Source organism: Sinohyriopsis cumingii, chromosome 6, assembly GCF_028554795.1.
Source record: "Sinohyriopsis cumingii isolate HCF-2022 chromosome 6, ASM2855479v2, whole genome shotgun sequence".
NCBI classification, from domain to species: domain Eukaryota; kingdom Metazoa; phylum Mollusca; class Bivalvia; order Unionida; family Unionidae; genus Sinohyriopsis; species Sinohyriopsis cumingii.
In genome coordinates, this window is record NC_142966.1 from 38969759 (window position 1) to 38993433 (window position 23675).

The window sequence follows — 23675 nt, forward strand, 5'->3', positions numbered from 1 at the left end:
AAGCTATCAGACCAAATGTTGTATTTCATGCTATGGAGAATTACTGTTGGAAATACTATGATCCAACTTCCATTTGTCACTTTCGCAAATGTAAAAGTTGTAATTTGATTGGTGAATCGGAAGGTCAAAAGAACATGACCTGGTATCATTTTCTGTCACATCTACGTTATGATAGTGATCTGGAGTTGAAAAAGACCGACATTTTCTCTGCATGCCTTGTACATATATATATATATATATATATATATATATATATATATATATATATATATATATATATATATGTCAACACTCGAATTATAACGAGGTAAACGAAGCAGATAACGTAACCAGACTTAGAAAAAAATATTAGTATGAATACTATAATAAACTGCGTAGTTTCCACTAATAAGATACTAGATTTGAATGTTTTATAGTCATGCTCTCTCATTTTTAATGTGTTTCCGTCCTTTCTCACTTCAACCGGATTTATTTCAGAGACATACTGCTGGAATACAAATCAAATGCTTCCCTGGAGAGTTTTTGAAATTAAGTACACGTAAGCAGTTGATTCAATATTCTGTAGGATGATGCTGTTGAGTATCATTAAAACTACTCCAGTGACAATAGATTTACGAAGTACGTGTCCCTTAGGGCCATTGATGAATTGCATTAACTTCTGCATCTGAAAGATTAAATATGCCCTGTGGGCGGGCAATATTGATATCATCCTAATTATTATAGATAAAGTGCGATTTCACCCAAGAGTTTGCTTCATTTTGGGTTTGGTTAGTTGTTTTTTGTTTACAGTACAGCATCGCATTATTTATTATAAGAGTATTGGACTGAACTGCCTTGTCCAATGATAGACGACCCTGAATGGTGCTTCGGCAGAATTTGAACCCACAGGCACGGCCCTAGGGTAAGGCGAACGAGGCAACCGCCTTGGGCCCCGCGCTTTCAGGAAATCAACTCCGCAATGCAATTTTTTTGGCTTGGGGCCCCGCTCATCGCTTGCTGCCTTGGGCTACACACATTCTAGGGTCGAGCCTGTGAACCAACACTGGAATCGAATCAATTATATACAGCTAATGCATGATTGAAGATAAAAAAATAAAATCGTCCAGTTATTAGCAGTATTAGAATTTGTTACTAAAAATTTGCCTGTCCTATGCATGACGGTTTTGCATAGTGGGTCGCCTTATCTAAGGACGAATCCAAACATGTTGGTCCCGTTCTACAAAGCCTGTCCAATGCATGATTATTTATTATTTTATAGTAATGCAGTGCAATTCTGCTTTTTGTTTTATTTATTATCAATGATGACCTCATAAAGTCTGAGTAAATTGCAGATAATTGTACCTCAAGGCCGTAGTTTCTCCTTCTATTCACGAGAGAGAGAGAGAGAGAGAGAGAGAGAGAGAGAGAGAGAGAGAGAGAAATTCATAAGTAAGTTTCTTCACAGAATAATAGAAACCACTAGCAAATTTCTGACTGCAGTTGTAAGATATCTGAGCAGAAAGTAGCATGTACTTTATAAATATGCAATACAGTTTAATGTGAGTTATAGGCCTCCAAGTGATATTCCTCAGAGAAGACACAAGGCTAGGTTTCAGAAATCGAATCCACACAAGTACCAGTTTGTTACTCTGTGAAAAATGGGGTCATTATGAAAAAATGGAGACCACCTGATGTACCTGATGGTGATGATTGGTCAGTGAGCAATCAAATTGCTGTTCCTAAGTCATATAGACAGGAAATTCATAATCTAGTCCATAAAACTCCTTAAGCTGGTCAGTAAGGTGTCACTGAGACTTGTCGCAAGATCCTGAATCTTCTGTCGAGGCCGAAAATTAAAAGTGATGTTCATAAGTACTGTAGATCTTGTCACACTTGTCAAATGGTAGGAAAGCCTAATTAGAAGATACCTAAGGCACATCAATCATCTGTAACCCGTACCTACATTTGACCATTTGACAAACCATTTAGCCGAAAAATGGTAGACTGTCGATTTCTTACCTATTACCAAGTCAACTAACCAATATTTTTTACCTTATTGTGTGTGTCCACGAAATTTCCATTGGCTATTTCTTTGAAGAATATTAAAGCAAAAACTATTCTACACGAGTTGGCAGTATTTTAACGCTTGTCTGCCTCCCCAAATCTGTCCAGTCTGATCTATGGTCAAATTTTATGTTTTAATATTTTCAACAAATTATACATGAATAGATACACATCCAACAGTTTGATTTTTCTGCCTATCACCCTGCATTGTATACGCATTGAGTAAGATCAGTAGAGTTTTTCCCCTTGTTGATACTTACTGAAGGAAGAGCCTCAGACTTTCCCACAACACGCTCATCGACCCAGGATACATTGTTAAAAATAAATTAATTTAATGAAATATGCAAGTTTTAGTGCTTTCTCTCTCTCTCTCTCTCTCTCTCTCTGATCATATATATTTCTAAGAAAACTATTTTTATATGACAAAGTGCGGCACACTTAGTAAGTCGGACTCGTGCGTAATTACCTAAATAATTAAAAAATTCTTTTAAAGGTTTTTAAAAAATAATCTTTAATGTGACAAAGAGCCGCGGAATGATTTGAACCTAAGGGTGCTATATTTATATTTTTAAAATTCTTGAACCAATTTATTATTTTAATTGGTTTAATAATGGTAAGAATTGCAAATAATAAAAGTAAAATCTCCTGTACCATTATGTCTTTTGTCTCTGATTATTTCCAATTTTAGAGAAAGAAGTTTTTAAAGGATGCAAACAAGTTTTAAAGTTTAAAAATACTACATTCAAAGGTTAAGGTTCTGTACATTAACAATGCAAATTAAGTATTGGAATAACATCGTACACTAAATCTAATACTTCTAATCATACGTATAATAAAAAAAAAAACATTGTTATCATGATATGAACATGATTTTCCAAAATTTGATTATTTCGGCTTTGAGACAAAATATGTTCCACAATGAAGACGATGATAAGAAGAAGAAAACCTTTAGGAATGCTCAATTTTTTAATGTTATTTTACCTCTAAACATTTTTTTTATGTGCTGTTTATGTTGTTCTAAAATATATTATTTTCATCGGAGCTTATGTATAATAGTATCACAGGAAAAGATATGTGTCTGTGAGGTGCGTCAAAATGGGTGACGTACTGTACGATCTTTATGACCAGGGGTCGTCTGATGAAAACGTTAAAGAGTACATGGGAATATGTCATTGCCATTTCTGATCCGTACTTTTCTAAAATAGCTAATGTTTCCAAAGTAATGAGAGATATCACAAAGAAGTAGATTTATTTACAGGTGAAAGTAATTTACTTAAAGTGCAGCAATACTGGGGTTAAAGAAGATGGACCACCCTGCTGTGGTGTATCTTTTCGTTTTCGTAAGGTGCTGTATAAATCACTTAGATCTTCGAGAAAGCATATGGTTTTAGAGAACGAATAAAATTTCGTCACTAACTTACACCTTAAAAAATGAAATGAAACAGTTACAATATTTATTCGAAACGTAGATCTGGTAAGTTCTGTATCTGCTGCTTGCAACGCAAATTGAATGCCATAAAGCAATCTAAATTTCATAGGAGCATTCACTATTTTTGTTTAAGGTAAAACTTCAGAAATTTAGAGCGCCGTTTGTTGTCCTAATGCCATGCTAATAATACAGTATCCCATTATGACAACAGATGGCGACACGAGTTGGACACCAAAGACGATGCTGATAAAACTTAGTATTTACACTGTTGCAAGGCCAAATCTGTATGAAGCAGCACCTGAAATGATGTAATTGTAATACGGCAAGTTTATAAATAGAATACAAAAGCTTCTAATAACTAAAATAGCATTTGCCATACGAAAAACTACGGAATCAATTCAGTAGATGTCAAACTGTAAAAAACAATGACTTAGAAGGAAAGTAGACCTAAGCACTTACAAGCATGACTAGAATTAAGTATGTAGCACTTGCCAGCAGCCATTTACAATAATGCAGACGGAAAGTAGCACTTGCAATCTGCCACGTACAGTTTGCATCAATAAAGAATACAATACACATGGATATGATTATGAGCGTAGCACTTGCAAGCAGCCATTTACAATAATGCATCAAGGAAGAACAGAAAATACATGCATATAATTATGGCGGTATTACCCCTCCATATCATTATAGTATATTATTGTGGAATGTTCAGATGAAAGCCAGGCTCGTGGCTGCAAATACGCAGATACGAAGTTGCGTACGAAACTTTTGACATGACAAAAGGTCTAGCTACGCGCCTGAAACTGATCTGTTTATCTAAATTTAGAGTACAATATCTAAATTCATGTTAGTTGGTCTAAGAAAGATTTTCAAGTATAATTTCTCACATAAGTATCATCTTTTTGAATAATATAAGACCTAAAACATTGGTACAACCAAAATCAAGGAAAGTTTCTAAAGTCCAACGCTATTATTTCAAAGAATATATTACGGTTACATTCTCGTGACTGACCCAGTATATCACGATGCATATATAAAAAAATTAATAGAGAATTTAAAAATTCTCTCACCGGTATGAGAGTATTATTTGCATATTATTTTATGTATATGTACTTAAAATAAGTAACACAAAAGAGTGAAAGGCAACAAGCTTTGTAAAATTCAACAAATAACTTATTTCTCTAGAATACAAAGTGAAAATGCGAAAAAAGAACAAATGGAAGTGAGAACTAAATTTCAAAACAATCCAAAAATTACATACACAAGTCCTAAGAATTTAAAGTCCTGAATAAAATTTAGTAGAAATCCAGAAATAATATAAAAACTGAGGGCGATTATGTGTCTGTGGTAGCTTATAAAGTGTTGATGTGTCAAGAGTCTTTTGCTGACTCACACTAATATAATTCCTGGTTTGAATTCACTATAAATCCCAGTGAATGTCTAAATGCAACAATTTTATCACAGCACTTGTGTATTTCAAGACAAAACAATCAATTGAACTCAATAATTTGAAGAAATAAAATGTCCAGCCCAAAAATGAAATACTGGACACAACATAAAATACAATTTAAAAGTGCAAGATCTTAAAACACGACTAAAAATCCTCTACATTACAAAATTATATAGTTCTCTATTTGACCTTAGATCACAATTAGCATTTTCTAAAAAGTCATTATCTAATGGAAAATAACCTTCTAGAATGATCCTAATGTTTACAAAATGAAAACCATAACCAGGATTATGTAAAATACACTCGGGAAATTCAAAAATCTAGACCAAGACCCAAATAAACATATTTACTTACATTAATAATGATACTGAGTTTAATCCCATACATACAGAGAATAATTTAGCTATGTTTTACTTGTTTACACAGAATTTTTTTTATAACAAATCCATTCGGGTCAAACAGAAATGAATTCAGTTTTGGACAAGGTCCAGTCCGATATACACTGTTACATTGCAATAGCATACAATGAAAGAGAAAATTAAGAAACTAACAGAATAAGCAAATTAAATATACAGGCGAAAGTCCATCTGCTATTAAATTGTCTTTTCCCTTAACGGGCCTGATAACATTATTGTATTCCTGCAACATCAAACTCGACCTTAATAATCTCTGATTTTGTTTTTCATCTTGCCAATGAAAAAAAGGGGATTGTGATCACTAAACACAATAACTGGAGAAGGATCTGAATTAATATAGACTTGAAAGTGTTGTATTGACAATACCAAAGCCAAACATCCCTACTCGATTGTAGAATAATTTCTCTGATGCTTATTTAATTTCTTAGAAAAAGAGCCCACTGGATCATCTACATCGTTTTTGTCTTCTTGAATTAATACTGCACCAACCCCCAACATCACTTGCATCAACAGACATTTTAAATAATTGACTGAAATTTGGAAATGTAAGAACGCTTAAGTAGTGCCATTAGCTTATCAAAAGCCTCCTTACATTTTTTTCAGAGTAATGAAATTAAGCTTGTTTTATTGCTCAACAAATTTGTCAGGAATTTCAGCAATTATGGAAAAATTGGAACTAAATTTCCCATAGTATCCAGTCATACCGAAAAATCTAATCAGTTGCTTTTTACTGGTTGGCACAGAAAATTCAGAGATAGTCATGACCGTAGCAACTATAGGTTTAACTTGTCCATGTCCCACGATATGTCATAGAAATTAGTGGCGTCACTAAGGTTGGTGTCAACCAGTGCGGTAACTTACGGTGTCAACCCCATAGACCTCCTTCCTGCACAAAAATTCAAATATATTATAGACAGTCATTTTTGTGTCACTCCCTCTGATGGTGTTACCCGGTGCGGTCCGCACCCACCGCGTGACGCCACTGCTGGAAATGTTCCACAAACACGGCAAAACTCACTTTTAGATACATTAATTGTCAAATTTGCATCAGTGAGTCTATCAAAGAATTTCCGAATTGTCTCTAATGTAGATGATGACATTATCGATGCAAGCATCACTATTATCTAGACCAGAGGTAACCATGTTCACTAATTTGAAGAGAGAACGTTTCATCCCAAACGACATCACTTTATATTGATAAAGTCCGTCTGGAATCACGAATGCTGAACTTTCCTTTGCTCCGTCAGTGGAATTTGCTAAAATCCTTTCGGAAGGTCACTTTAACACGGAACTTTAGATTAACACCATGGTTGTAACCTGTGATTTTAGAATTGCACATGACCCATTAAACCCAAAATTTTAACACGAGACTATAGAATTACAATGAATGTTTAATTTTCCCCTTATATATAGCTACGGTAGGTCGCAATAGACTCCATGTGACAACATACACTATTGATTTACGACAAATTACGTATATATACATGACTTGAAATTTTCCATATCCCTTCAGTCACTGAGAAACTACGCCAAATGCGCCATTTTAGGTCTTATTATTACGATTCTTATTACTAATTGTCAACACGTACGTAAACATCTACTAATCGATCCTATGTAAGTTTTGTTTTCAACAGAGCCAAATTACGCAAACAATTATTAACAAAAGACATTCGATACAGTGTACGACCATTAATAAAAATTACGGAAATCAAATAAATTCACATACCAGAAGTTATATATATATATATATATATATATATATATATATATATATATATATATATATATATATATATATATATATATATATATATATATAACAGTGTTTGACTTTGATTTTTAACGTAGCTTTAACTAATTTTCAGTCACAAATGTGGCATCATGTCCCATCCAGTCACATTATTCTAACACCAGGCTGACCAGTCCGACCAGTCCTAACACTAAACTTTTAATGTCGAGCGCGAAGCGAGGCCGCTGCTAGTACCACACTCTTTATAAGTCTTTGATATGACTCGGCCGTGGTTCGAACCAGCGATCTGCCGCATTCGAAGCGGACGCTCTAACCATTTAGGTCACCGGAGCTATCTGTCACTCTTGTAATCTCCACCAAAGCATCTTGGAAGAGAAATTTAAAAAAAAACTGGGGCAAACCTGTGCAATCTGCGGTGCCAGACCAGGAATGTGCGGCCACTGCTGAGTGAGATTAGTGGAAGAAATGGCACTTGTCAGGACCATCCATATCTCTAGAAAACAGTTATACCAATCATTTGAGAAACAAGTGTGTGTGTGTGTGTGTGTGTGTGTGTGTGTGTGCTAACATAAAAGTTACAGTATGTTTGTATTTATGTAGGTATTGAGTGTGTCAATGAACACTCCTGCGTTAGTTTGTTAGTATAGTAACTTTGCGTGAGTATGTTTATAATGTATTTCCTTTCTTTTACATCCTGCCTCTTCGTGTGCGTTAGTATATTTATAAGTATTCGTGAGATAGTAAGTGTGTGTTTTTGTATAGCAATCAAAGCGGTTTTCTGTACAGTGGAGATGTATGTTGGCATGTAATCAAAAAGCAGCTGCTTGAAAGTAAAGGGAGGGGTTCCTAAATTTTAACATTACCTTATCTCCTGACCCCATAAGTTTTCCACCTTTTGTTCCTGTAAATAGTTGACCGTTTGTCTCTATAAAATGTTTGATCGCATACATGTTGGTACTTTAAATTTTTCAATGTTCACTTCCCATTGACCCCAAAAGTGACATGCCCAGTAACGGCCTCAGCAAACGCGGGGCCCGATTTGGATCATTTTGGTGGGGTCCCCTGGATTTACTCGCTGGGTCCCATGTGAGCACGGCATTTAGAATTAAACAGGCTTTACATGATACTGAACATAATATTTTTTGACATCGCTTAAAAATTACTTTCTCTCTATTTATATATATATTTTTTTTAGCAATTACTGACGCGCCGGCCCCTGTGAACGAGGGGACCGATTGAGCAAAATCGGTCAAATCGGCCTAAGGTTGGCCCTGCATGTGCCCCCTTGCCCCTATGTGCGGGTACCCATTCCCATTATGACGAAAGAACAGCGCGATATGAATTCCCTGGAGCTATTATCTTTATTACATGTGTGAGAAAATTTTCAAATGTGAGATGTAATGCCCAGATAGAGGGTTATATTTTTGTTTCTCATTCTCACCAAAATAAAAAATTAAAGTCACTTTAAATTGCATAAATAAAACAATGTTGCTTCTGTACAGCCTAGAATATTTTTTCTTCAAAATATTTGGCTTGAAAAATAAATCTACAACATGAAAAATGTTATAAAAATTATCCCTAAATCTGAGTTGTTTCTTTTTAAAGTTGGTTAAAAGGTATTAAAATTAAAACAATTATATCAGATTGCAAATCTTTGTAATAAATAAAAAAATAAAAAATTAAAAAAATAATTAAAAAAATAAAGACACATTGTGGTGTGCAGATCAGGAATTGTAAGGTAATGCGTCAAAAGCACAGAAACCTCACGGGTATGACGGACATGTTTGAGGCAAAGAAGACGAGACATGTCTTAGTGTAATTTTTGTCCCAGTTTGCACGTACGCATTAGTCTTCCTACTTTTTATTATGTTCCCGATCTTAGTTGTCAAAGACCTTTGACTTTATGTATTTTTATAAGCACTACTATAACCTAGAGTAAAAGTGACAGAATGGCGGAATTTTTAGTGATTGCAGCCGTAGTATCTTGCTTTAAATTGTTGCTTCTAAAATCTTAGTAAGATACAAACCGTTAATGATAAGAAAATCAATTTTATATTATATTCCTTATTTGATGTTAATCTGCACGCGAGTTAAGCTTTCTCAGTATGAGAAAGACGACAGTTACCTATTTTCGTGCCAATTATTACTGTATCTCTTCTATAGTCCATTGCAATTTCCACACCGCATCGCAAATGATATCCGCTTCAGTTTCTCACTGCATTTTAACGTCAGTGTCCCGAAGTGTAACTAGGGTAACGTGGTCATATTCTGACCAATAGGGTAAAGCCGATAGTGGATGTACGTCCTGCTGTTTACAGCAAAGATATGCAAATTATTTGCTGTGTTCTTTGATTTTATTTGTGCATATGCGTATGCAAATTAGTAAAGACGTTTCAAAGGGACGAGGGCATCATGTGACAAAATGACGTAATCGCCTCAGTATTCTCTCATCCGCGCGAGTTAAGAAATGGCATTCGTAAAAAAATATTCAGGACCCAAGTGGAGCATCAATCATCCAAGATTTTTATAGCTTTCATTAACATAATAATTATGTTATTGTAGCTTTAAAATAATGCTTTGTCTCGCTAAAAGTGTAAAAAAAATTGCACCAGTTTTATGATAAATAGCAATAGTATGCAATGTTCTGTATAGTGGTCGGATTTATCTCAGGTTCTTTATCATAAGAGGGCAATTCTGACCAAGAACACAAGCTTAAAGAAAATGTAGAATTATAATTAGTTTGTATTGAACTTTGAAGAAAAAAAACCCCAATAAATATATAATTAAGAACAATAAATAAAAAAATTAAAGGTAGAAATCTAAATAAAAATGTTACTTCTCTCCACAATTATCTCTATAACAATATCCACAACTATCTATATAACAATATCACTTTTTATCTGCTATTTCTCTATCTGTAACAAATACAAACAATTTAAAGCTTTTAAATCTGTCAAGATAAACAAAATCTTTGTATTTTATAGATGAAACTTGTATATGTACAGTCAATTTATGGTGGTCGGAATTACATACATCAGAGGTCAGAAGAAGCCACAACACGGTCAGATTTACACCCTGCGTATATAGTCATAATACAATCACTTTTCAGTAAGAACTCAAATTATATGCTTTTTCAATAGTGAAACTTGTTGCAAGAAGCCAGATTGACTGCTTCCTATATCATGTTAGGTACACAGTAGTCTGCTTCTGTAATGAAGTTGTCGATCTCATGTCAGCGAACTCAGTGGTCAGAATATGACCAGATTACCCTAAAATGACTGAATTCGTTTGGTGTATCAGAGCTCTTGGAAATGCTTAATTACACGTATTTGGACACCAATTTTTGGTCTGGGATGCAGAAAATCACTGAGTTGGTGTAATAGGAGTGTGGCAAACTTCAAAGACTTGCCAGTCCTGCTTCAGCCACCTGCTTTGTGGGAAAATGTGTTGATCAGTTAGCTGTACTGATATTTACAATGACAGAATTCAGTGACTGAAAGACCCCTTGATGTACATACATGTTGCCATTATAAGAGTACATCAAAAAGAACATGTAATAGCTGGGTGGCAAGTTCAAAGGCTTTGACTGGCAGCCGGGGGGAAAATGTACTTGTATATACAGTGATTGAATCCAGAGTCAGAAAGACCCAGAGATGTACATGCGGTCATTTATAAAAGTACATCAAATAAATAACTTTAGCTTTCGTTATTGTGTTTATTTCTGAATGTATCGGAATAAGTAGTGCATGTGACCTCAGAATCAAGACATGTTGAGACATAGACAAAATGTCGTTCATAAATTTGGATACATATTTTGGGGTTAAACAGCAAACTTATGAAGATTGTAACGAGATTCAGAAGAGTGCTAAAGCTGTTAGAATTGACAGTTTGGATAGGACAGTAGCTAAGTGTAAGAAAGTGTGTGATGCCTAGCTTAGTGTTTGGAATAAGTCCTTACTTGGATTGACAAAATTCAGTATCACTCTGTTGGATGAACAAGAGCTATTTAAGAGGTACATTGACTGACCATACTTTTGTTTAAATGCCCCTCACCTTAGCCCGGTTAGTTCTAGTGTTGTAACGAAATGTATTCATCAAGACATCATTAGCTAGGCCTAGTTTTGATATCAATTACATTGACAAACAAACTCTTACCCATTCACAAGCATATGTTTTGATAGCTGATTGACCATAAAGCTTTTCCGAGTAAGGTAGCAACTATCAATTTCCTGCATGATATCCTTTGATGATAAAACATACAAACATGTGTTTTAAGATCAGAATCGGTGATATGGATATATATTAACTGCCTCTTGTACACTGATTCGTCATAAAATTAGTTTGAAACTTTAAGTGATCCAGTAGGCCTAACGGGAAATAATGTCAGACTTCGCTAAGTCTGGGATGTACCAGTTTATTAGATTGTCTGTTTTCATAAATCATCAGGCAAATATTTTCAGAAAAATATACCAATCATTGAAAGCAAAGCCAAGGTATTATTTTATTAAAGATTTAACTTTAAAATGCAAATTATGTAGGTCAGAAATGTATGGGACAATGCTATGTTGTGGAATTCCCGAGATGCGCTTTAAGGTCTTAGCTGTTTTCCGACTTGATACATATTTGCAAAAATATGGGGAAAAAAACAGCAAGTCAGATACTATTTATCCATTGCCTAAAATTACTACAAGGATGTAGACAAATAAATAAACCATAAATTTGCAATCCTGTCAATTGGACTGTTGTAGTGAAGCTATATTAAAGTGAGTGATTACATTATGAAAACCTCTGCATCTAAAAATAGATGGACTCACGTCTGTGTTGATTCTGTAGGAAAGAAGGGACTGCAACTTTTGATGGTGGGACTCCTAGTTTTAAAACCCTTGCGAGACCTCTGTGCATGAATCATTTAAACATAATTCATTTTGACATAAAGCGCAACACCCAGGGCTGTGCTCAGGGTAGGACTAGTCCTACAACATAAGACACATCACCCGATATGTTTGTTCTGGGGGGTGATGGGTCTTACGGCCTAAATAGCAGCACTGTGTAGCGTGTTTTGATGTCGACTAACAGTGTAATGAACGTCAAAATTTCAGAAATATCACACAAAACTGGCAACCAATAACGATGCTTTTCTACAAAGTAAAGTTATAATGTTTTTGTCAGACTTTACTTACCCTGATGTCTTTTCTCTAATAAATTCAAATTCTCGCAAAAGAAATGGACCTGCTTTCAAGTTTTGTTGTCCTACATTTCAATTGGTTGGAAAGCAATGAAAGCTGGGAATGCCAAAATCGGGTTAATTGAAATATTATTCTTTAATGAAATGAATAAAAATATATTATGGCTATTGAAACTGAAAGCAATGTTTCATTTCGTTCAAGAAACATATCGCCCACATGAACCTCTACTTAAACATACTTCGGAATACCTTGACTACCGTCGCATTGCAACAAATTCAAATGTATGTCAACAGAACATGAAAATTATTCCATTTGCTTGTGTCATATTTTCATTCCACCAGGATAAAGACAGCACAGTAAGTATATTAATTACACATAAATTAGTGGAAGACTTGATATAGACAGCCAAGTGTGTGAGACATTCCTGAAACTTTGACTACTTATTCCGATGTCAACCGACATCAGAACAGGCTATACAAGGCCGTTATTTGGATAGTAAGACATAGCACTAAAACAAAAAGAACATGTGCTATGTCTTACATTGTAGAACTAGGGTAGGACAATTTTGATGAATTCTGGGGGTACACAATGGGTTATATGAAACACCCAGATCCACTACCAAATCCATCCAAATGTACATTTGATACATGTAATATACAAATTGTGTTGTTTTAGGTATTATACATCATACAAAGTAGCAGAAATGGAGATAAGTTTACAGGAAATGGTTAAAATTGTCTTTGCACAGAATAGCATATTGTTCAGTTATTTTTTTTCAGTTATTTTTTTAACACACTCTTTTTGTGTAATTTATATGTACAAAAATTTGTTTTTCAGTTGTGTATATTGACAGGACAGATTTCATTGTTCAGAATTTCTTCTTTTTTCACCGTTGTGTGATACTTCAAAAACAAAGTTCCTTGTTTATATTGTGTATCATAAAGGTATATTTGTATGTATTTGTGTTTGCACGAATATACTCCAGTTATATCCAAATTGTGTATTTTCTTTGGTATCATTTATTTGAAAAAAATTTCATGAAAGTTAAATACCTAGACTAACCAAAGACACAAAATCTTATTAATCAAAGACACAAAATTGCTCTGTCACGTTAGCTACCATGCATTGATGTTTCCAGCTGGTACGAAGTGGAGGTTTGACCAGGGCTTATTTTGATGTTGTTTCCAGCTGGTACCAAGTGGAGGTTTGACCAGAGCTTATTTTGATGTTGTTTCCAGCTGGTACCAAGTGGAGGTTTGACCAGAGCTTATTTTGATGTTGTTTCCAGCTGGTACCAAGTGGAGGTTTGACCAGGGCTTATTTTGATGTTGTTTCCAGCTGGTACCAAGTGGAGGTTTGACCAGAGCTTATTTTGATGTTGTTTCCAGCTGGTACCAAGTGGAGGTTTGACCAGGGCTTATTTTGATGTTGTTTCCAGCTGGTACCAAGTGGAGGATTGACCAGAGCTTATTTTGATGTTGTTTCCAGCTGGTAACAAGTGAAGGTTTGACCAGAGCTTATTTTGATGTTGTTTCCAGCTGGTACCAAGTGGAGGTTTGACCAGAGCTTATTTTGATGTTGTTTCCAGCTGGTACCAAGTGGAGGGTTGACCAGAGCTTATTTTGATGTTGTTTCCAGCTGGTACCAAGTGGAGGTTTGACCAGAGCTTATTTTGATGTTGTTTCCAGCTGGTACCAAGTGGAGGTTTGAGCAGAGCTTATTTTGATGTTTAATAAATTAAAAATCAAGAGTTTCACTTGTCTTTTTGTTTATGTATTGTAATAGACAAAATAACAGAAGTGAAAAGACTTGTCTTTTTGTTTATGTATTTTAATAGACAAAATAACAGAAGTGAAAAGACTTGTTTGTCTTTTTGTTTATGTATTGTAATAGACAAAATAAAAGAAGTGAAAAAACTTCTTTGTCTTTTTCCTTACACACTAATTTTGTCAATGATTAATTTTAAATAGATTAGATAAAATTTCATTTTGAATAACCAGATTTATTACATGCAAGAACTGTGCATTCCCAAATGGTAAATGGATGTGCACCTCTTATGCATACTACAAGTTGGTATAATTAGGCCGATATAAAATAACATATTTGTATAATATATTTGTGAACATATGAAAATAATCTATAAAAGAAAATAAATATAGCTACATCCCCTGAACATGCAGTCATAATACATATAGAAAAGTAAAATCAAATAAAAAGGAATCATATATAGAAGATAAGCAAATAAATACCAGCAGTTTCAAACTTTAACTATGTTTAACAAGTAATTGTTTCTTTTTTTTTTAGTCATAGTCAATTAATGACATGATTTGTCTTGCCATTGTTTTTTTTAAAGCTAGTTTCATGATGAAAATAGAGGAAATAAAGTTAAATAAGTTGGAAAAAATGTACAACATATTTAATCAGTGGAAAAAATTATAAAAATAAACAATGAACATTATACCCTGTGAATTAAAATAGCATAGATCCCACAAACATATAAGTATAATACTTGTGCAGTTGTAATGAAACTAACACTGAGCCTGGCCACTTGAGGTGAATCAAAAATTATTTGGAGAAAAATTGGGACGGTTTAATCCAGTTCCAAATTTGAGAAGTACTGCGTTTGATGATAAATATATTTACTTATGCTGCACAGTTGTTGTCCTCACAGCCACCCTACATCTTCATGGACCATTTTTTTCCCCACGTTGTCTTGTTTTAACAGATTTGAACTTTGCATTCATAGCTTCAACAAATTTGGAGTTTCTGCTTGGTTCTTTAGGTATTGATGCCAAAAACTTTTTTATTCATTTTTCTTTTCCATCTGTGACATATCATGCCACTCTGATGCATCAACAGCATGTGACATCATAGCACTGTGTAATTTAAAATCACCCTTTTCATAAAGGGCACAACATAGGTGTAGAAGTTGATTTTTCATAATTTCCTTAATATCATCTATTAGTTCTGGGAATTCAGACTTTTTCCAATTAACTGCTGATTTGAGTTTGTTGTTCGTTGATTCATTATTGTTATTTATCCAAGGTTAGTTACTGTAGAATGGCACATAAATGTAATTTTTAATTTTGTGACAAAGATATCGTTTCCAGTAAGCATCAAAAGGATTGTTATTAGTAAAATAAATGTCTAAGTTTAAACACCTGGTATCAAATTCATCATCATCACCTGTCTGGCAAATACAGTCCCCAAATCTTCATAAAAATAAAATTGAAGACCTTTTCTCTTTCTGTAAGTGATTTCCTGTTTCATTCCGAATGACCTTTGTATGTTGTAACAAGGAATAAATTTGGCATTTTGGAATTTTGAGTTAAGCAAGATTGTTTTGCGTTTTGCTTCATGACTGCTGATTGTTACTTCCCCCATACCAATCTTATCACTGACATGGGAGAAAAACCTTCCTCTGCAATGAAATGTATCATACAAGATTATAACTGGTAGTTGCTTCATAATGATTTGCATAGATTGCTAAGGATGGATTCTAACTGGTGTTTGCTTCATACGGATCTGCATAAATTGCTAGGGATGGATTCTAACTGGCGTTTGCTTCATACAGATTTGCATAGATTGCTAGGGATGGATTCTAACTGGTGTTTGCTTCATAATGATTTGCATAGATTGCTAGGGATGGATTCTAACTGGTGTTTGCTTTATACGGATTTGCATAGATTGCTAGGGATGGATTCTAACTGGTGTTGCTTCATACGGATTTGCATAGAATGCTTTGGATTGTTTGTAACTGACAGTTGCTTTATATTGATTTCAGTAGAGTGTTTGAGATGGTTTCTAACTGGCAGTTGCTTCATCCAGATTTGCATACACTGCTATGTTTGGTTTCTACCTGGCTTAATTTTTAATTGAAGCTAGTTGTGGTTCATTGCCAATGTTTTTGCACATTTTGTGGAATTCATCCAATTCCTCAAAGCTCTTTGGCCATAAATCTTTATTTATTGAAACACAGATTTGTCTTGAATGTATATAATTTTAATGTAACTTTATGCCACTTGTTAACCATGTTTTGATACTATTGCTAATCATGTTTTGATACTATTGCTAACCATGTTTTGATACTATTGTTAACCATGTTTGGATAATATTGTTAACTCTGGATACTAGTGTTCACCATGTTTGGATACTGTTGTTAACCATGTTTGGATACTTTTGTTAACCTTGTTTGGATACTATTGTTAACCTTCTTTGGATACTGTTCCTGTAACAGAGAAAGCATTATTCGCTACATAGCTTCAGTTTTTTAATTTGTTGTAAAGAATGCATGACCAGTGTTAGCTACATGCTTATTTCAATGCATGACCACTGCTCCAGTGGCCTAGTGGTTAGAGCATCTGCCTCGGATGCGGGAGGTTGTGGGTTTGATCCTCAGCCGAGTCATACCAAAGACTTACAGAGATGCACATGCATTTTGTTAGAGCAAAAGATAATGTTTTTAGCGATATGACTAAATTTATTTTAAAGCTACATTAAAAATCCAAATCACACACACACACACACTCAATGCGTGACCAATGTTAGCCACATGACTTGTTTCAATGCATGACCAATGTTACCTACATGTCTTGTTTCAATACATGACCAGTGTTAGCTACAGGACTTGTAAAGGGGGCCCTGAGTGGCCGAGTGGTCTAAAGTGCTCTCCGCTATGGATCACTGCCATCTCACCTCTGTCAGCGTGGGCTCAAGTCTCAGATTTGGACAATATGGGTATGTGAGAAAGCTTGCCAGTAACTTCTTGTGGGTCAGTGGTTCTTTCCAGGGATTTCCCGGGTTCTTCCTCCACCATTATTACTGGTCGCCATGTATAGCCTATCATGTGCTGAAATATGGCGTTAAACCCTACAACAACAACAGGACTTGTAAAGACTGCATGACCAATGTTAGCTACATTACTTGTAAAGACTGCATGTTAGCTACATGACCCGCTGTCTGCGTGGGTTCGAGTCTCGGATTCGTCTAATGTGGGTATGTGAGAAAGCTTGCCAGTAGCTTCTCGTGGGTCGGTGGTTCTTTCCCGGGTTTTCCTGGGTTCTTCCTCCACCATTAATACTGGCCGCCATGTATAGCCAATCGCATGCTGAAAAATGGCGTTAAACCCAACAACAACAACAACAACAAAAAGCTACATGACTTGTTTAGATTGGTCCATGACTCATGAAAACATCTGCCTCAGTTATTTCAGAAGCCATAACATTCATAATCACTTTAAGTATTGTAACATCATATGTCCCCAAAATATGTAAAACTGCACAAGTAAATCCTATTTACAAATCAGGTTCATATGAAGATGAGATAACTACTGACCAATTTGGATACTCCCAGATTTGTCAGAATATGTCAATGATTCCTTCATGTCATATTTAACCAAACACACCCTATTAGGCTCTAACCAGTCAGGCTTTAGACAGAATCATTCATGTCATATTTAACCAAACACACCCTATTAGGTTCTAACCAGTCAGGCTTTAGACAGAATCATTCATGTCATATTTAACCAAACACATCCTATTATGCTCTAACCAGTCAGGCTTTAGACAGAATCATTCATGTCATATTTAACCAAACACACCCTATTAGGCTCTAACCAGTCAGGCTTTAGACAGAATCATTCATGTCATATTTAACCAAACACACCCTATTAGGCTCTAACCAGTCAGGCTTTAGACAGAATCATTCATGTCATATTTAACCAAACACACCCTATTAGGCTCTAACCAGTCAGGCTTTAGACAGAATCATTCATGTCATATTTAACCAAACACACCCTATTAGGCTCTAACCAGTCAGGCTTTAGACAGAATCATTCATGTCATATTTAACCAAACACACACTATTAGGCTCTAACCAGTCAGGCTTTAGACAGAATCATTCATGTCATATTTAACCAAACACACCCTATTAGGCTCTAACCAGTCAGGCTTTAGACAGAATCATTCATGTCATATTTAACCAAACACACACTATTAGGCTCTAACCAGTCAGGCTTTAGACATAATCATTCATTTCAGACTGTCTTGACCTCCCAGTTGATAACTAGCTTCAAGTACTTGTTCATGTTAGAATAATAGCATCTGTAATGTAGATTTCGGAATGCTTTTGACATCATTCATCATGAAACCCTGTTGTGCAAACTCAGAATTTACCATTATGATGACAGAACCATTAAATTTTTTACGTCATATTTAAAGTTAGAGACTTCATTATGTTTACTAAAATGATGTTCTATCTAAACCTGGAACAACTAACAATGGAGTCCCACAAAGCTCGATTCTAGGCCAATGTTGATTTTATTATTTACCAATAACCTACTCCTTTTGGGGTGGGGGTAGCTGTTTCATCTATAGTAACAGATCTCAGTGGATTGCACAACATATTCAGACACCCAAAACACAAAGCATGCATTGGAAATTTCTCAACAGGTTGCCCTAAAGAAATTGTTATAAAGTGATGACACCCAAATTGGCAACTGGAACATGAACAATGACATTATAGTTGATACTGGTAAAACTAAAATAATATCTCCACACAGCAAATCTTAATAGTGATAATAAATGGCAAATACTGCAAATGGCTTGTTATGAAAAGAGTTCTTGGTGTTTTTATAGATAATTATTATGTATCACACATATAGAGGATCTCAAATGGGTAACAATTTCATATTAAATTTATGAAACGAGTTGAATAATGTCCATCAAATAAGCAATACCCTTAAATTTACTTCTTATTGGCTTTTTTGTCTTGTAGTTTTACACTATGTTTCTCATTATGACATTGTTATACATGACATGACAAACCCATGTAGAGATAACACATCCATATTCAGACAGCTGAGACAATTTTTCCTCAATTTCCTTTTCCGAGTCGAGTTAAAAAATGGCTGCCAAAAATGTTAATTCAAGACCAAACATTACAGAAGGCGGAGTTAAAAACGTTATCCCAGGATCCCAGCCAATCAGTAAAGAGGATACTGCACAATGATGTCATGGGCTTATTTGGACCAATCAGAATCACATAAAGTGATATTTTAACATGTAAATACAAACTATGAAACTGCACATACTATAGGAAAACTATACCTACTATATGATAAAAATAAATAATATCTGGGGAAAGAAACGACATCCATATATTCTCTATGTAGAATATATCAGTAAAAATGTCAATTCAAGTTTATGGATTCTCAATAGGATAAACTAGAAAGGTACAGGAAATTTGTTGGTAAAAGTTATATAGAACCCTATTTAGATTACTGTAATACAACATGGGGTAATTCAAATGATAAATCATAGCAAATTATTACTTATTTCAGCATGGCTAAATAAACAAACAATCTTGACAGTGATGAACTAAAATAGAAGGATATCAATTTGCAGATGGACTGCCATGATAATGTCATGGTGTTTTGTTGATTATAATCTATCATCGACTGTATGAGTAAAAAAGAGTTAAATTAAATGTATGGCTTCTTTGTACGATATGGTAAGTTATTTGTCCCAAAAGGAGCAGGAAAATTACTGTATAATAGCTATATGTAACCCTATTTAGACTGCTGTAACCCTATTTAGGCTGCTGTAACCCTAGTTATACTGCTGTAATGCATTATGGGTAATTCAGTGATAGAAAACATAGCAAAGTTAAAAAGAGCATCCTGGCTATTATCAGGCCAATCAGACAATTTTGGGTGCCAAGTTAAAAAATATTAAATATTACAGACTGAATTCATCTAACAAAAGCAAAGTTAATGTACAAGATAACCAATAACTATCTTCATGTATATTTATAGTCACTATTCCAGCACTGGCAGCTTGGTTACAATCCAACTTGAGATCCATGTCTTCCAGACAGTATAAAATTCCCTAACCAAACAAGGAAATATTAAGACGTAGTTTCAAATACACTGTATGTCAGTAGATATTGAAATGCCCACTCTATTTCTTCCTTTCAAAATCATTATATTTAATCAGTAGTTTCAGACTTGCAGTTAAAATTTATATGTGTGTGTGTGTGTGTGTGTGTGTGTGTTTAAATGTGTTCTTTTGTATGATTACCTCAAGGTAGATTGGTTCTTCAGTGAATTTTGTCATCCTTTTTAAATAAAGTTATTATTATTATTATTATTATTGCAAAACACTTGTGATGTTTTGATTCTAGAATGAGAATATTTCTTTTTATTAATTTTTCAGCCGCTCTACTGATTTTGAGGTTCACCGCAATTGGCTAGCTATTACACACAGCCTTCCTGCCAGCAAGTGGTATTATGAGGTAACATTACAACTGTTAGTACATAAGGTCAATTGAACTAATGGTATGATCCTCTGTCCATTATTTGTCTGTCATTTGTTCGTACAAAGGACCAAGTGAGCTAATGGTATGGTCCGGTGTCCATTATTTGTCTGTCATTTGTTCGTACAAAGGACCAAGTGAGCTAATGGTATGGTCCGGTGTCCATTATTTGTCTGTCATTTGTTCGTACAAAGGACCAAGTGAGCTAATGGTATGGTCCGGTGTCCATTATTTGTCTGTCATTTGTTCATACAAAGGACCAAGTGAGCTAATGGTATGGTCCGGTGTCCATTATTTGTCTGTCATTTGTTCGTACAAAGGACCAAGTGAGCTAATGGTATGGTCCGGTGTCCATTATTTGTCTGTCATTTGTTCGTACAAAGGACCAAGTGAGCTAATGGTATGGTCCGGTGTCCATTATTTGTCTGTCATTTGTTCGTACAAAGGACCAAGTGAGCTAATGGTATGGTCCGGTGTCCATTATTTGTCTGTCATTTGTTCGTACAAAGGACCAAGTGAGCTAATGGTATGGTCCGGTGTCCATTATTTGTCTGTCATTTGTTCGTACAAAGGACCAAGTGAGCTAATGGTATGGTCCGGTGTCCATTATTTGTCTGTCATTTGTTCGTACAAAGGACCAAGTGAGCTAATGGTATGGTCCGGTGTCCATTATTTGTCTGTCATTTGTTCGTACAAAGGACCAAGTGAGCCAATGGTATGGTCCGGTGTCCATTATTTGTCTGTCATTTGTTCGTACAAAGGACCAAGTGAGCTAATGGTATGGTCCGGTGTCCATTATTTGTCTGTCATTTGTTCGTACAAAGGACCAAGTGAGCTAATGGTATGGTCCGGTGTCCATTATTTGTCTGTCATTTGTTCGTACAAAGGACCAAGTGAGCTAATGGTATGGTCCGGTGTCCATTATTTGTCTGTCATTTGTTCGTACAAAGGACCAAGTGAGCTAATGGTATGGTCCGGTGTCCATTATATATATATCAACTGTTTCACTTAAGCTCTACTGGTCACACTGCAGACATCATAGCGATATGACTGAAAAAATGTTAAAGCTATGTTAAAATCAAAATCACACACACACTCCTGCACCATTAATACTGGCTGTCATGTATAGCCTATCTTGTGCTCAAAATAGGCATTAAACCACTCAACAACAACAATTGTCCTCTGCCGTTTTTTTTTCTTTTTTAAGGCACAATGGTTTTCATTCTTAGAGGTTAGCAGGTTAATTATAATAGAAGAAATGGATTTTTGAAATGATGCATTACCTTTTGGTTCATTATCTGGGCTTCTCAAATAGATTTCCAGAATGATGCTTTGCAGGGTCAGTATATCTAGACTTGTCAAATAGATTTCCAAAATGATGCATTACTTTTTTGAGGCTATTATATCTAGACTTGTCAAATAGATTTCCAAAATGATGCATTACTTTTTTGAGGCTATTATATCTAGACTTGTCAAATAGATTTCCAAAATGATGTGTTACTTTTTTTGGGACTAGTATATCTAGACTTGTCAGATAGATTTTCAAAATAATGCGTTACTTTTTTTGGGACTAGTATATCTAGACTTGTCAGATAGATTTCCAAAATGATGTGTTACTTTTTTTGGGACTATTATATCTAGACTTGTCAAATAGATTTTCAAAATAATGCATTACTTTTTTGGGACTAGTATATCTAGACTTGTCAAATAGATTTCCAAAATGATGTGTTACTTTTTTTGGGCTAGTTTATCTAGAATTGTCAAACAGATTTCCAAAATGATGTGTTACTTTTTTTGGGCTAGTTTATCTAGACTTGTCAAACAGATTTCCAAATTGATGTGTTACTTTTTTGGGACTATTATATCTAGACTTGTCAAATAGATTTTCAAAATAATGCATTACTTTTTTGGGACTAGTATATCTAGACTTGTCAAATAGATTTTCAAAATAATGCATTACTTTTTTGGGACTAGTATATCTAGACTTGTCAAATAGATTTCCAAAATGATGCTTTACTTTTTTTGGGACTAGTATATCAAGACTTGTCAGATAGATTTCCAAAATGATGCATTACTTTTTTTTGTTGGGGGGGCTAGTATATCTAGACTTGTCAGATAGATTTTTAAAGTGATGTGTTACTTTTTTGGGGGTATGTCTGGACTTCTCTAATCAAATGATATAGACTCTGCCATTCCACTAATGACCTTATGTTGTTCCATTCCACTAATGACCTTATGTTGTTCCATTCCACTAATGACCTTATGGTGTGCCATTCCACTAATGACCTTATGGTGTGCCATTCCACTAATGACCTTATGGTGTGCCATTCCACTAATTACCTTATGGTGTGCCATTCCACTAATGGCCTTATGGTGTGCCATTCCGCTAATGACCTTATGGTGTACTTTCTATTTTCAGTCAACATCAGAATGGACTTTGGATTATCCCCCATTATTTGCTTGGTTAGAGTTCTGCCTATCACATGTTGCCAAACACTTTGATCCAGAGATGCTAAAAGTTGAGAATCTGAATCATGCAAGTGAAATGACAATCTTGTTCCAGCGTTTGTCGGTGATTGTCACTGACCTTGTCTTCATCTATGCCATCAAAGAGTAAGTCAAGCCATTGAATCAAAATAACGGGTGTGTGCTTTTTGTTGTGAAAATTCATCATCCTTTGATATATTGAAAATGGTATGTGTAGAGCAGAGGTGGGCAAACTTTCCAGTGCAAGAGCCGCATACACAAATTTACACCTTGTCGTGGGCCGCATAGTTCATTAAGTAAAATAATTAATATTTTAAATAGCAAAAACAAAAGGTTTTTCTAAATAACATCTAATTAATTTTCAGTTAATATGTCGTTTGCCCACCCCTGGTGTAGAGGATACCTATCTTCTTTGAATTAATATAAAGAAATATTTGATGAGTGATGTGTGAAACATTGTATTACAGGAAATGGGGTGAAAGGGTGCATCTTTCTAATGTATTGATACAATTCTTGATACACAACCTACAGTACAGTGCATTATTAATACACACATAAAATTTCATGGTCTTTTCATCTTTAGAAGGTCTGTCATTGG

General features: G+C 34.9%; 1 protein-coding gene across 1 annotated transcript in view; it reads left to right on the forward strand.

Moving 5' to 3' along the window:
- Positions 1 to 1648: 1648 nt before the first annotated feature.
- Positions 1649 to 23675, forward strand: part of LOC149796745 (dolichyl pyrophosphate Glc1Man9GlcNAc2 alpha-1,3-glucosyltransferase-like) — a 61903-nt gene continuing 39876 nt past the window's right edge. The window contains exons 1-4 of the mRNA XM_089960638.1: positions 1649 to 1692; positions 11069 to 11104; positions 20491 to 20569; positions 23010 to 23203. Coding sequence (XP_089816764.1) covers positions 1649 to 1692; positions 11069 to 11104; positions 20491 to 20569; positions 23010 to 23203 — 353 coding nt within the window. The remainder of the gene's footprint in view (positions 1693 to 11068; positions 11105 to 20490; positions 20570 to 23009; positions 23204 to 23675) is intronic.